At 44.3% G+C, this 14,379-nt stretch overlaps 1 protein-coding gene across 1 annotated transcript; it reads left to right on the forward strand.

Annotated features, from left to right (window-relative positions):
- The first annotated feature begins 35 nt into the window (after window positions 1-35).
- Window positions 36-13,609, forward strand: HNRNPU (heterogeneous nuclear ribonucleoprotein U). The gene is made up of 14 exons (XM_080586724.1): window positions 36-1,033; window positions 1,622-1,733; window positions 1,859-1,932; window positions 4,229-4,368; window positions 5,895-5,994; window positions 7,038-7,150; window positions 7,578-7,841; window positions 8,067-8,186; window positions 8,668-8,796; window positions 9,168-9,336; window positions 9,868-10,107; window positions 10,573-10,775; window positions 12,038-12,109; window positions 12,484-13,609. The coding sequence occupies exons 1-14, from the start codon at window positions 292-294 to the stop codon at window positions 12,535-12,537; spliced, it is 2,532 nt and encodes an 843-aa protein (XP_080442850.1). The 5' UTR covers window positions 36-291; the 3' UTR covers window positions 12,538-13,609.
- Window positions 13,610-14,379: the final 770 nt, after the last annotated feature.

Below are 14,379 nucleotides of genomic sequence, written 5' to 3' on the forward strand. Positions count from 1 at the left end.
GACGGGGGGGGGAGGAGGGCCGACGTGCGCGGGGGCGGGGCGGGCAGTGCTGCGTGCTCGGCCCCGCGAGGCGCGTCTCCCTCGCGAGCTCGGTGAAAGGATTTGGCGCCAGGCGGGTCCGCTCTGCAGCTGCCGCAGCCGCACGAAGCAGCCCAGCCGCGCCACCCACCCACCGCCGCCCGCCGCCGGGGCCTCGGCTCACAGCAGCTGCCGCCGCCGCCAGCCCGAGCCCGCCAGCCCGAGCCCAGAGCCGCCCGCGCGCCGCCCAGGGATCGAGCCGCCGCCGCCGCCATGAGCTGCTCGCCCGTGAACGTGAAGAAGCTGAAGGTGTCGGAGCTGAAGGAGGAGCTGAAAAAGCGGCGCCTCTCCGACAAGGGCCTCAAGGCCGACCTCATGGAGCGGCTCCAGGCCGCGCTGGACCAGGAGGAGGCCGGCGGGGGAGGCCCCGCCAGCAGCGCGGCCGAGCCTGGCAACGGCAGCATGGAGGGGGAGGCGGCCGAGAGCGGCGGGGGCGCCGCGCAGCTCCGCCAGGCGGGAGGCCCCGACCAGGCCGCGGCCTCCACGGCGGAGGACGACGACGAGGAAGGGCTGGAGGCGGCCGATGGCGACGCCATGGAGCTGGGCGAGGAGAACGGCGAGCGGGCGGGGGCCGGGGGCGGCCCGATGGAGGAGGAGGCGGGCGGCGAGGAGGAGGAAGAGGAGGAGGAGGAGGACGAGAACGGCGACGACCAGGGCTTCCAGGAGGGCGAGGACGAGCTGGCCGACGAGGAGGAGGCCGCGGCCGGCGACGCCAACGGGCACGGCGAGCAGCCGCCGCAGCCCCAGCAGCCGCAGCCCCAGCAGCAGCAGCAGCAGCCCCCGCCGCTCCTCCAGCCGCGCGGCGCCGCCAAGGAACCCGCAGCCAAGAGCGCTGGCGGCGCCTCGGGCCCCCCAGCGGCGGCCTCGGCGGGCCCCGCCAAGCAGCAGCAGCAGCAGCAGAAGAAAGCGGAAGGCGGCGGCGGCGGCGGCCGCCCGGGGGCTCAGGGCGCCGGGGGTGAGTGAGCGGCGGGAGGGGGGGGGGGGCGGCCATTAACCCCCCTCCCTCACGGGGACGGGGGGGGGCGGCTTCCGGGGCGCGCGAGGAGGGCGCGTGGTGCCCCCCCGCGGGGGGGGGGGGGGGGTCCTCGAGGGGCCGTTGGGGAGGGGGCGGAGCGTGATGGGGGGAGGGGCGGCGGCGGGGCCGCTGGGGCGCGCTGTATTGTGCCGAGCGGCGCTCGGCGGCCTGACGTCACTTCCGGCCGGGGCGCCGCACGGGATGGCGTCGGGGAGGCCGGGTACAATGGGGGCGGGGGGGGGGAGGGAGGGGGGAGGAATCCCGGCCCCGCGCGGGGCTCGCGCCCTGCCCCCGCCCGCCGGGAGGAGGCGCGCGCGGGCACGATGGCGCCGAGGGGGGGGGGAGGGGGGAGGGAGCGGCTCTCTGTGCGCGCGCCTGGCGCCGCGCCGCCACGGGGGGGGGGCACCGCGGGCTGCTCCCACCGCCGTGCGCCTTCACGCGGCGCCCGGCCGCCGGAATCCCCGCCCGGGGCTTTGTCCCCGGTGAGAGCGGCCCTTTGTGTGGGTAACGGCGGCCCTTCCCCTACAGGAGATGCCAAGGCGGAGCAGAAACCGGGAGAGAAGAAGAGGGGCGTGAAGAGACCGCGGGAGGACCATGGCCGCGGGTATTTCGAGTACATCGAGGAAAATAAGTACAGCAGGTAAATACGGCTTCGCTGCTGGGCACCATCTTGTGAGCAAGGAGTAATGTACGCGTACTTCTGACAGCACTGCCTTTCACGCTATGAAAATACCCCTCCCTTTAATCTTCCTTCTCTTTGTTCAGGGCCAAGTCCCCTCAGCCACCTGTTGAAGAAGAAGATGAGCATTTCGATGACACAGTAGTTTGTCTTGATACTTGTGAGTAACCATGCTTCCCTTCAGTCTGGAAAGATAAAAGTGTTAGGCTTTTAGTCTTAAAACTGCACTTCCTGAAATGCAGGGTAAATATGTTTGTTGACTTGTTTTGCCAACATCGCCAAGTAACATAGAAGTGTTTTCCGTCCACTTTCAGCATCCAAAACAACAAAAGGACACATGGGTCTTTATAGTAACAGTAGTAAGCTGAGGTTTTTCCACGAAATCTGTGGCATCATACAGTTTCCTGAAGAAATCTTGACTGAAACACCAAGTTAGTCTATGAACTAAGTTGGCTGAGTGTACAGTGAGCATAGATGGCACTAGAAACAGCGTGAGGAACATTCTCTGGCACATGAAATATTCACTTCAAGAAGTGAAGGAACCAGTGATACATAGGGTAGTAAAATCTGTAGAGGAAGCTTCCCACACAGTTTGCTGAGGCCCTACTTACTTATCAGCGATAGATAAACACTTTTCTTCCTTCCGATAAATTTAACAAAATGACTTAGGCTTTCTGGAACAAAAAAGACCCATTTATGCAATCCGGGAGTTGGGGCTGGTGTGGAGGTGATTTGTTTAAACGAGGTGCCAGAGAGAATTGGTCCAGAGAACCCAGATTGACTAAAACATACCAATAAGAGGGTTTTAAGGCAATATATCACAATAGTAGCAACATTAACAGTCTGTGACCGGGATAAACGTTTGTATTCTTGAGGGTAAGTATAAGGACCTATAGAATTAAACTTAGGTAATGTGCTAACTCATTGGCTTCTTAAAATGCCATGAAAGGGAACCTCTAAGCTTTGATTTTATTTGGCATGGTATGTTTCCTAGTAGTCTCAGTTTTTTTCTTCCTGAGAAGTGCTTAGAAATGCAAGGATGCATTAGCTTACAGCCATCTATATTGCTGAACGTGCCAGCAATTTCAAGCTGATTATCTTCTAGCTGCTAACTTGGTGAGTAGCCATCTCTGTGGGAGTTCCTAGTTTTCCTAATAACTAACTAGTAGCTCCTTTTGATTATTAGATTATTATTCCTAGTAGGAAACTTTGTTACTGGACGAACTGTATTTTAAAAGTGTTGACAGGCTGTCCGGAGCGCAGGATCAACCACGTCTTCAAGACTGAATTGTGTAGCAGTTTGGCTCTCTTCTACTGGACCGTAACAATCCAGATATAAGAAGTTTAGTGCTCTTAAGTGCTTTTTTTCACCTGTCACGTAAGAAGGCTATTGCTTGAAATTCTGTTCTCATTTGTTCTCTAAAAGTAACCTACACAGATAGGTTCTTACTGTATATTACTATTGTTTGGTTTTCATGCAACAAATTAGTATTACAAAATACAGAAAAGTATTAATGAGAACACTTGAGTCACAAACACTGTAGCTGTAACCAGAGATGGTTTTATGCAAACAAAACAAGATCTCGTGCATGAGAATTACCAGTAATACCGGGAAGACTGCATTTTAGTGCATGTGCTCAGGCACCATGCAGATCTTGTGCTAGGGCAGAAGGTAGTCTCCGCTTCCTGATTTTACACCTTTCTTATAAATATCAAATAGGTTTGGAGTTAGTTCTGTGGATTCCTTGCTCTGGGGAATTCAAGTGCCATGTCCCGCACCTCATGTGACCGTTTTGCACTGTCATTTTGAAAGCTACTAGGACATCAGAAACTTGACGGTGCTGCAGCTTTGAAGATAGCCATACAACAAAGGTTCTGTGTAAGGTTCCTAGGATTCTCTTAGGATGATAAGTGAATTCACGCTGCAGATGACATTTCTTGAGTGAAACGTTCTGTTACCATATTCTGCATGCTTAACCTATTGGCACTTAACTGACTTGATTTTAATTGACTTAATCTAATTGGACTTGCTAAAGGACTGTATTCACTGAAGATGGTACTACTTTCAATACTTAAAATTCTTGCGTTTGTACTTACCTACATAGCTGCCTTTAGGTTTGGGCATGAGGGATAAGACTTCACAAAACGGTGCCTATCAAATAACTTGAGGAGCAAAGACAAAACAGTGGGAATTTGGTGATAGAGCATGGTAGTACCTTGAAAATCAAATTTGTTGTTAGGTTTCCCCGGGGTTTTGGCTGAACTTCAGACTGCAGCTTTAGGCGTGTGTTCATTTCCTTTCCTGAAAGATGGTGAATAGTTGCCAAATGCCAGCGATTTGTCTTAAAATGAGTGGAGGTTTCTACTTGTGAAAGCTGAAATCCCCTTTAATGCATAAAACTGGAGAGTTCTGCTTTATTTTTATTAATAAAGTAAACAATGATTTTTGTTAACAGATAACTGTGACCTGCATTTTAAAATCTCAAGAGACCGGTTTAGTGCTTCCTCACTGACCATGGAAAGCTTTGCTTTCCTTTGGGCTGGTGGGAGAGCCTCCTATGGAGTTTCTAAAGGCAAAGTCTGCTTTGAGATGAAGGTGAGTTGGACTGATGTTTTGTGGGAGACTGTTTTAAGTAATTAAATATAATAATACTGCCCATGCTTGCCATTCTTTCAGTCCTCTTTTTACTTAATGGCAATTAATTCAGGTGAAGGGAGCTTAAGAGCTTTCTGAAATCATTCTGTCATGAGCCTGTGAAATGGTTCTCAATAGAAGATGACTTAATTTGCAAACTGCTTCCTCTTTTGAAGGACTTCCTTAAAAAAAAAGTTGTGCTTGACCTGAACGTGTAACTTCTGGTTTTAGTTTTGAACCAAGAATTTTACTTTGCACCTTATGCATCAGAACTTAAAGACTTAAGGCACAAGTCAGAAGTTTGCTTATGTTTTCTGAAGATTACAGAAAACTTGGATTTAACAAAAAAAAAAAAAACCTACAAACCACCACTTATACCAGGAAGTTGGTTAGATGACCTCCAGAGGTTCCTTCCAACCCGAATGATTCTGGGTTGTGTACACAATGAATGTGAGTATTTAGCTGGGCATTTCAATTTTGAGAGCAAGAGTTCCCTTCAAGGGTAAGAACGGAAAAAAGAATGGAAAAGCTTCTGGCCTTACAATAGACAGATTGCTCCAACATGGTAAGGGAAGAAAAGCGGGATGCACAAACCTTGATTTGGGGTTTTAGTGATGTTAAAGCCTCGCTTGCGCATGCTGTGTGTACACACGCTTACTCTGTTCTCTTCCTCCAGTACTGGCAAATCTAACTGCTACCATGAGGACTGGGTAGCGATCCCATTCTCTGCGCTATTGCATTGAGTGATTTCTGTGCCTGTTGGTGCTTATAACTTTGGAAGGACACTGAAGTGTAACTGATGTCACTGTGTATTGCCCTGTTCACTTCTAAATCAGCTTGGTTAAGGTTTCGCCTTGGTTACCTGGCTCAAATACTTGTGGAAACTGGTGGGATAGTAGGCAGTTTTTCCACTCAATTTGGTGGAATTTATTTAAAAAAAATAAAAATAGCTGGTTGCCAGTAGATTGTGGTGCCTTTGGGTGGGAGTTTTGATTTTAGTTACGTTGTTTGGAAGCTGGCAACTTGCCCAACAGCTCTGTTTACTGTGGAAAGGGATGAGTGCAATATTTTTCCATATCTGTCTAGAAAACTGTTTTCATCTAATACCACACTGTATTGGCAAAGTAATTTACTGTTAATCCCAAAGTTCTGGCCTTTTTTTCTTTTACATTACATACAGAAATTTTTGTAGACTGCAATTTTAATACAGTGTCAAGGATTGAGGTTTTTGGCCGCTAAGAGGGACTGCTATGAGTAAGATCTCTGAAGGTGTCTGTTATCTTGCATCTCCATCAGGCGAGAGATGGGAGTGTTGAGCAGTTGGTTTGTGTTTTCACAGACTTAGGCATATCTTACATTTTTGTAGATGTTTATTGAGACTAGGCCAAGATTTAACCAAAGTATAAAACTTTTGGATGTTAGCATTGTTTCCATTTTGTTGGTGTTTTTAAAAAGTACTGCATAACTTTTTTAATGAATTAAAATAGGTTACAGAAAAGATTCCTGTTAAACACCTGTATACAAAAGACATTGACATACATGAAGTGCGAGTTGGCTGGTCACTGAACACAAGTGGAATGTTGCTGGGTAAGACTTAAGCATTTGGTTACTTCTCTGTATTGTGTATGTGGTTGTAGTCTTTTTTTCTTAACGGGATAGGAAAAGCTTAGTGACTTTAATCCATGTATTCTGAAAAGTGGTCTCAGTTTGAATCGTTCTGAGTGTTGTGGGAGAAAGTTTATTACCAGGACCAAGCAAGGTTAAGTATTCAAGCTTATATAGGAGGATATGATTTGAGTTAATTCTTTCAGGGGTCAGGTGTGGGTTGTGGAGAACGTTACTGGAGACCTGACAAGGTTAAGCATCTCCTCTCATGTAATGTCATAAATACGAAGATGATTTTTTGCTTTTTTAAAAAAATGTATAAAGCTACATGATTACATTATTCTTTTGGAGTGAGGGAAGAATTCTCACTTCTAAAAGTAGCTAGAACAACGAACAACAACTTAATTAGATAAATGGGAACAGATAATTATGGTATTTTAACTAATACCTGCTGCTGAGATATGTCTGTGGGAAGTGCATATGAGTAGGGATATTCTCATAGCAGCAGCAGCTTTCTAGTTACTAAAGTACTTAAGTTCCACCTGAGTTCTTGTGTTTGACATTTGCTGTTAGCTTGTTCCTTGCAGCTTCATCCTCAGCTGTCCCATAGGCTGAATGTCTGCTAAACTCCCTTTAAAATGGGGAGGGGTAAGTGCTACTGGAGACTTAATTCAGAAAGCCTTTGTGACCAGCTGCATTACAGGTATACTGGTGCATAAACAGGTCTTCAGAGTTTAAAAATACTTAACTCTTGTCTTTAGTGTTTCAACTTCATGTCAACATGAATGTGGAACCAGTAGCATAATGCTCTGAAGACAAGGGTGGGGGAAATGCTGCTGTTCAATCTTAAATTGAGAGTGTTGAGTACTTAAATGCAAGAACGAGCCGTAGCTCTTCTGGGGGGTCATAGCTTGTTTTAGCATCAATTAAAAACATCCTGGAAAACAGTTAATTTAAGTAGCTGTAAAATGACTGCATTTCTAGATAAAAATGCATGTTAAAATAAGTTTACATTTCTTCTTCAGGTGAAGAAGAATTTTCTTACGGATATTCTCTAAAAGGAATAAAGACATGCAATTGTGAGACTGAAGACTTTGGTGAGAAGTTTGATGAAAATGATGTGATTGGATGTTTTGCTGTAAGTTTTCTCTTAAATTTTCTCTTGAGGAAAAACATCCTTGCATTTTCAGGCTGCTTTGTGGGAAGCAGTAAATGAAATCACCAAAAACTTGGAGCAAGACAAGCTGCTTAACATACAGGGAGGAGGTGGAAATAGCATGTATAGCCAACAGTTGCTGCTCTCAACTTTTTTCATATTCACAGGCAATGTCTTTCTAAGGCTTTAAATACTCAGATGTTAAGATCATTTTAAGAGGAAATGATTAATATAAGAGACTGTGATCAATTTGATCAATTTAAGAGAGAAAGCCTTTAAGGATTTACTTCATGATATGAGTGGTTATACAAGTCAAGTGAATGCAACTAGTATAGTGAAATGGCTAATGTGGCTTTTACAACACAAGATAGGTGTCTTTGTGCAAACTAATGCTTTGTCTGCAAAACAGAACTTTGATGGTGATGAAGTGGAACTCTCATACTCCAAGAACGGACAAGAGCTCGGCGTCGCATTCAAAATCAGTAAGGAAGCTCTTGATGGGCGCCCACTGTTCCCACATGTTCTCTGCCATAACTGTGCGGTTGAGTTCAACTTTGGTCAGAAGGAGGAACCTTACTTTCCTGTACCTGAAGAGTACACCTTCATCCAGAAGGTCCCCCTGGAGGACAGGGTCCGAGGACCAAAGGGGCCTGAGCAAAAGAAAGATTGTGAGGTAAGTTTCTTATTTTATCTCAAAGTTGTTGAGGCAGAGATGAACAGAAGTGGTGGAGTTTAAATATACTATAATAGAAATTTTCCCTTTTGGCTTGGAGACTTCAATACTTGGTGTATCCCATGATTCTTTTCCCCGTACTCAATTTCCATTATACTTGCTAGTCTTAGTTGCGTATTAAAGATCTGTGAACTAGTATCTCAAATATAGAACCTGTCGTAATAGGTGGTGATGATGATTGGCTTGCCTGGAGCTGGCAAGACTACATGGGTTACTAAACATGCAGCAGCAAATCCTGGGAAATACAACATTCTTGGGACAAATACTATTATGGACAAAATGATGGTAAGTGATAATACAGCCTTTTGCATTTTGGTATGTTAAAGGGTTGTTGTGAATCCAAGGTCTTTGGCTGCCACGGGATTCTCTTGGACCTAAGAAATTAAAGAAGCAGATGTTTGTGACTGCTAGTGACCACTATGTCTCCTGTCTTGCTGAGCTACTTCTCAGCAGGATTCTGAAGTTTTTTTATTGTTGTTGTACTGTATAAGAAGCTCAAGTATTTCCATTTATTTGTCATGGTCCTCAGAATATGCAGCTTTTTGAAGGTGATGAGCATACCTTAGATTCAGCTGCATTGATTCACCTAGATTCTTTGTTTATAAAGCTGTACAGCTTGTAAAGGCTTTGGGAATTTCAGTTACGAGTTTGTAGCTGTGGCCTTAATAACCTTTGAGGCCAGATGAGAAGAGCACTGAGTAAAACAAAATTTGAACCATGCATGTAAGGACTACTTCTAAGGACTAACTCTGGGAAATCTCTATAGGTTGCAGGTTTTAAGCGTCAGATGGCAGACACCGGAAAACTTAACACACTGTTGCAGAGAGCTCCACAGTGTCTTGGAAAGTTCATTGAGATTGCAGCTCGTAAGAAGCGGAATTTCATTTTGGATCAGGTAGAAGCTTCAGTAAAAAATTGTTCTGGAATTTTGTTATAGACTCTAGCGTAGTAATTAAATGGGATTAAAGTTATGTTGTAATAGCAGTTGTTGCACTTAACTGACGTAATAGTGGTTCCGGGGGCACAAAGTTGAGATACTGCTACAAATGCTTGTCTGAACTTCTCTGGATTTATGGGATGTGGGAGGCATAGTGTTGTAACACTTGGATATGAGCTCGTAACTTTGCATTATGCAGCATCTTTATGTCCAGTTATATGTAAACTTCATTGCAAGCTCTTGTAGAAGTGAAGTCTATACACCATAAGTTGACTTCCTTAACTCTTACAATGACAGCTACGTGTAGTAAGTTACTGCATTTTTTTCAGACAAATGTGTCTGCAGCTGCGCAGAGGAGAAAAATGTGCCTGTTTGCAGGCTTCCAGCGCAAAGCAGTTGTTGTTTGCCCAAAAGATGAAGACTACAAGCAAAGAACACAAAAGAAGGCAGAGGTGGAGGGAAAAGATCTTCCAGAGCATGCAGTTCTCAAAATGAAAGGCATGGAACATAATCCTATACTGTGTTTTAGGATGCTGAGTATCTGCTTAAAGGATTAAGTAAACCTGAAATCTAAAAATTCACGTTATCTTAAACAGTTGTACTTAAACAAAACTGGAAGACTACTGTAACTTGTAGGACAACACTATATTGTGTTCCCTCTGCTGCAGTCCTTAACACTACTCATTTATGCTGATATGCTTCATGCAGATGCACAAAGCTGTCTTGGCATAAAGTGCCCTATTTAAGTGACATTTGGCAGAAACTGGTGTTCTGAGTGGAGGCTTATAAAAGAAAAAAAAAGATATAGGCAGAATGCTTTCAAGGTTTGGAACAGTACTGGCAACTCCATGGAGACCCGTTTATTTCTTTTGTCACTCTTACATATCTAAAATGGTCAAATTACTTAATCTTGTCCCTATGCTGAGGGAATGCAGGGGGTGGGAGGCAGAATGGGAGAAAGGTGGTTAAATACAGATTGAATTGTAGCTGAATGGAGATGCTGAATACTCAGTGTTTTTGCAATTATAGGGAACTTCACACTGCCAGAGGTAGCAGAATGTTTTGATGAAATAATCTATGTAGAGTTGCAAAAAGAAGAAGCTCAGAAGCTCTTGGAACAATATAAAGAAGAAAGTAAGAAATCTCTTCCGCCAGAAAAGAAACAGAACACTGGCTCAAAGAAAAACAAGAAGAGCAATAAAAATCAGTTTAATAGAGGTCAGAGGGGACGTGGAGGATTCAACATGCGTGGCAACTTCAGAGGAGGAGGTGAGCCTAGAAATAAGCCTGTAAATTCTGGAGACTGTACCTGCTGTGCAAAAAAAACTATTGTGTAGTACTTCATTTGCACTTACTGTGTGGCGGTAAGCTTGATTTCAACTCCAGGAAGTTTTTAATACCCTGACATTTAGTGCAAAGTTAATTTTACAACTTCATCCAGGAGTTTGATGATGATCCTCACTTTTAATGCTATTCATGTGGTTTGAGACACAATGTCCAAGTCCCTGTTGTGGGTTTGTTGTTTGCTCGTGCATGAGGCGCTATTAGAGGGGTTTCATATGCTTATATTTCTTTACTATGACCAAGTGACCTGAAATCTTTGCACTGAAATCTTTGTTCTGAACTTGGCTACGTATTTCTGTAACATCATTGTGCTCTTATTTTGAACAATCTTCCTATAAGAAGTACTGAAGACCTAACAGTGACTTGATTTGAGTGCCTTTCTCCCTGCAGTCCCTGGCAATCGTGGTGGATACAACCGGAGGGGAGGCAACATGCCTCAGCGAGGTGGCGGAGGCGGTGGCGGCGGCGGTGGCAGCAGCGGCGCAATTGGCTACCCGTATCCTCGTGGCCCTGTCTTTCCAAGCAGAGGTGGCTACTCAAACAGAGGGAACTATAACAGAGGTGGAATGCCCAACAGGGGAAACTACAACCAGGTAATGCTTTGGGGAGGGCTTAACAGTCGCTGGGCAGTGTTGTGGACAGCGCTGTGTGAAAGGCTTGGTAGCTGTGAATTGCGGCAGACTTAGTTGTTGTGGTACACTGATTCCACAGTAAGAGGTCTAGCTTCTAGTTTTGTGCACATGCCTAGAGCTCTAAACATTTGTCTTAAACTCGAACACTGATGCAGCAGTTTCCTGGTAAGACTACCTCAGTTCTGTTAAGCTGAACGTTTTTAGGCTTGGGTTCCATTTAGCAGTTCCTGGTTCTGGGTGCTCGACAGGTAAGAGTTGCCTCTTGCAATTGATGTAGGATGCAAACGCTCAGGTCTGGTTTAGTTCTGCACCTTCAGCTGAGCTGGAACTGGGCACTGCTTGTTCTGCTACGCAAGGCATGCAAATGCCTATGTGAGAAAGAATAGGTAAAAAAAAAAAAAAAGGTATTTCTGTAACTTTACCAAGTTTCATGCACAATGTATATTTTATTGTTGCCTCTTCCCTCCCCTGCAAGTCCCCACCTGACCCCCAATAGCAATAACCGTTGTTTGGCCCTAGGGTCAAAGGTGTATCTTCAAGTTGAAAGTAAAGCAAGGAGCATTTAGAGCTTTCTGGAAATAGCCTTGGAGAGAGTCTGCTTTGGTGTCTGATGTCAAACACCTATTACGGACGTGCCTGCTTCAGTCTTAACTGATGGAATATTAGTGGAAGTACTTGAAAACATAATTTTGATTACTGAAGAGCCAGCAGATGGAGCCCAAGCTAGTAAACATAGATTAGGTTTGTCTGATGCTGACAAACAGGGGAAATACTGTGTTTTATCTAAAGTTTTGTGGACGAACTATTTTCAGTTGCATGACCCATATCCTTTTGTCTGATCAGATAACATCCTTGTAACAACTACAGCCTTTCCTAACTAAAAATAGGCAAGCTCTAGTATTTTTAGTTGTCCTGGTGCAGTTTAGCAGCTGGAAATAGGGTGAGTCAAAACTGGATTAGCCAGCTTTCCAGACCACTGGGAACAATAGTTTGAGCTGACTTATTAGTTTTGGTGGTTTTGCCCCATGTTTTAAAAAGCAGTTGCTTGGAGGGGGCTTTTGGCATTGTTTTTGTTCTAATTCTTCAGCCTAGACCTGATTGCTTGTGTTTGGAAGATGACGTATGGTACGTGATCTTCTGGTGTCAATAGAAAGACTTGGTAGTGGTGTATTTCTGAAAAATATGCACAGATACAGTAGTTCAAAACTGTTGTCCTCTTTCAGAACTTCAGAGGAAGGGGAAATAATCGTGGCTACAAAAACCAATCTCAGGGCTACAACCAGTGGCAGCAGGGTGTAAGTAATAACAACTAAACTTGTTCCTTTTCACTGATTGTTAACTTGAGTGTTTGAAAATGCTGGCTGAAATAATTAGAAGTAGATGTGTAATCAGAACTGGATAGCATAATCTTCTAATGCCAGGTAATATTGCTATAAATAGTTTTCTCTGCAAAGCTTAATCTGTCTTGACGTATCAAATATCAGCCGTGGCTTATTGGTCCTAATGGTATGAAATATTTGGCTTCATGTTGCTACTGTGAACTTAACTGTCTTCAGTTCTTTAGGAATTTGCTGCTGTTTGAGAGGACTTGAATCAGGAGAAGTGCATGTTTGTTAAAGGTGTTTCTTCTGTAAGATGTTAAAATTAACTATCTGTCCATTTATTGCAGCAATTCTGGGGTCAGAAGCCATGGAGTCAGCATTATCACCAAGGATACTATTGAATACCCAAATAAATGAACTGATACATATTTCTCCAAAACCTTCACAAGAAGTCGACTGTTTTCTTTAGTAGGCTAACTTTTTAAACATTCCACAAGAGGAAGTGCCTGCGGGTTCCTTTTTTAGAAGCTTTGTGGGTTGATTTTTTTTCTTTTCTTTTTTTGTACATTTTTAATTGCAGTTTTAAAGTGATTCGTAAGAGAACCTCAGCATTGTGCACGATAAGAGAATGTGTCAGTATTTCAGGGTTCTACATTTTATCTGTAAAATGTGACTTTTTTTTTACCACAACAAAAGTAAAACGTTGCTTTGTACCTGGTGTCTTTTTATTAAAGAATTTTCTCCTTTTTCCCCATTCCCCGATTTCTAAGAAACAGTCGTGAGTCATGTCACAATACGATCGAAATGTTAGCAACCAGATTCGTGTGGAGGCTCCTGAGTAGCCCTCACGAATGCCATGAGATACTGTAAAGCTCCGTATTACACTCCATCTTCTCTATAAAGCTTCAGGGTGGGGAGGGGAGGAGGGGGAGGTAAAAGTTTCTGGCAATAACTAGGACTTCTTTTGTAACATTTGGAGCTCAATAAGATGTTGGGGGCAAAGAGGAAACCTGGAGCTAAATAGGGAAGGTGGAGTGTATGTAGAAGCTCTTTAAAGTTGTAAAACTTTGGTTGCATTACTTGTGGAGGCTCAAACTTGTGAAGGTACACCACCATAATTTCTTTTCCATTTGTTCTGCATTTTGATTCTGAAAAGAAGCTGGCTTTGCCCATTTCTTATTAAACAAAACTTGTTGTAAATCCAGTTGTCTAATGGGATCTATATGAAGTTAGCTGTGTGTCTGTATAACTTTCCCCACAAAATACTGTATACCTAGTGTGCTTGTAGTAGTTACTCCACCATTTTGTAAGCTAATGAAACTGTGAGTCACCCATTTTATATCTAATTTTTAATCATGTCAATTCTCAAATGGGTGTATCTCCGTAGCCTGCTGATTCCTTTTTCTCTTTAAAGAAAGTGGGTGGAGAAATTTAACTCTAGACGTTTGTTTGCAATAAAATAAATTCATTTTACTCTTGTTTTGGGATTGTCGCCATCAAGGTCTAAAATCCCTTTAAGGCTATAAAGAGGAAGAGAATGTATGGAAGTGCTGATGTTGGACAGTTCTAAACTCATTACTGTGTACATGCTGAAATAACTTGTGTTTCTTTACAACTCTAAACTGGTGGTTGCTCTGTTAGAGATGTATCACATGTATAATCTCACAATTTAACATGGTTATGTGTGTAGGGCAAAAGTCTTTTGAGTTGCATCATGTAAATCCACTTAAATCTATTTATTGTAAAATAGAAGCCAGGGAAGGAGTGGGGGAAGAAACCGCCCCGGGGAATAGGACAGAAGGAGGGTTGTCGCAGAACGAAACCCGGAGTTGGAACAGAGCGCTTCAATTTGTTTTAACTGCTATTTTGCTCAGACTTGCGCTTTTGTAATGCTGTAGTGGTAATGTTAGCTAATGATTTACTTGCATCCTAGCACCAGGGGAGAGACGTAACAGTTGTGAATTGGACTGACAGTATACATGTGAAGGCATTACTGCCAGCAGCGGGGAGGTGGGAGCGGTGTGCCGAGTTCCTAGTGGCAGTGTACAGACTAGCAGAGGCTTACCAGCAGCAGCGTAGACCTAGAGGCAGCGTAGTGTGCTTGAAACTTTCCTCCAATGTTAGTCGATTTCTTATAGTCTGGAAGTACAGATAAAGTTGTGTTGCTCTTCTAGCCTTTATAGCAGATGACATTGCATATTGACATTAAACATTAACAGCACCACCTCCTTGTTAATATTGCT

The sequence above is a fragment of the Anser brachyrhynchus genome (genome assembly GCF_964034855.1).
Source record: "Anser brachyrhynchus genome assembly, chromosome: 3".
NCBI lineage: Eukaryota > Metazoa > Chordata > Aves > Anseriformes > Anatidae > Anser > Anser brachyrhynchus.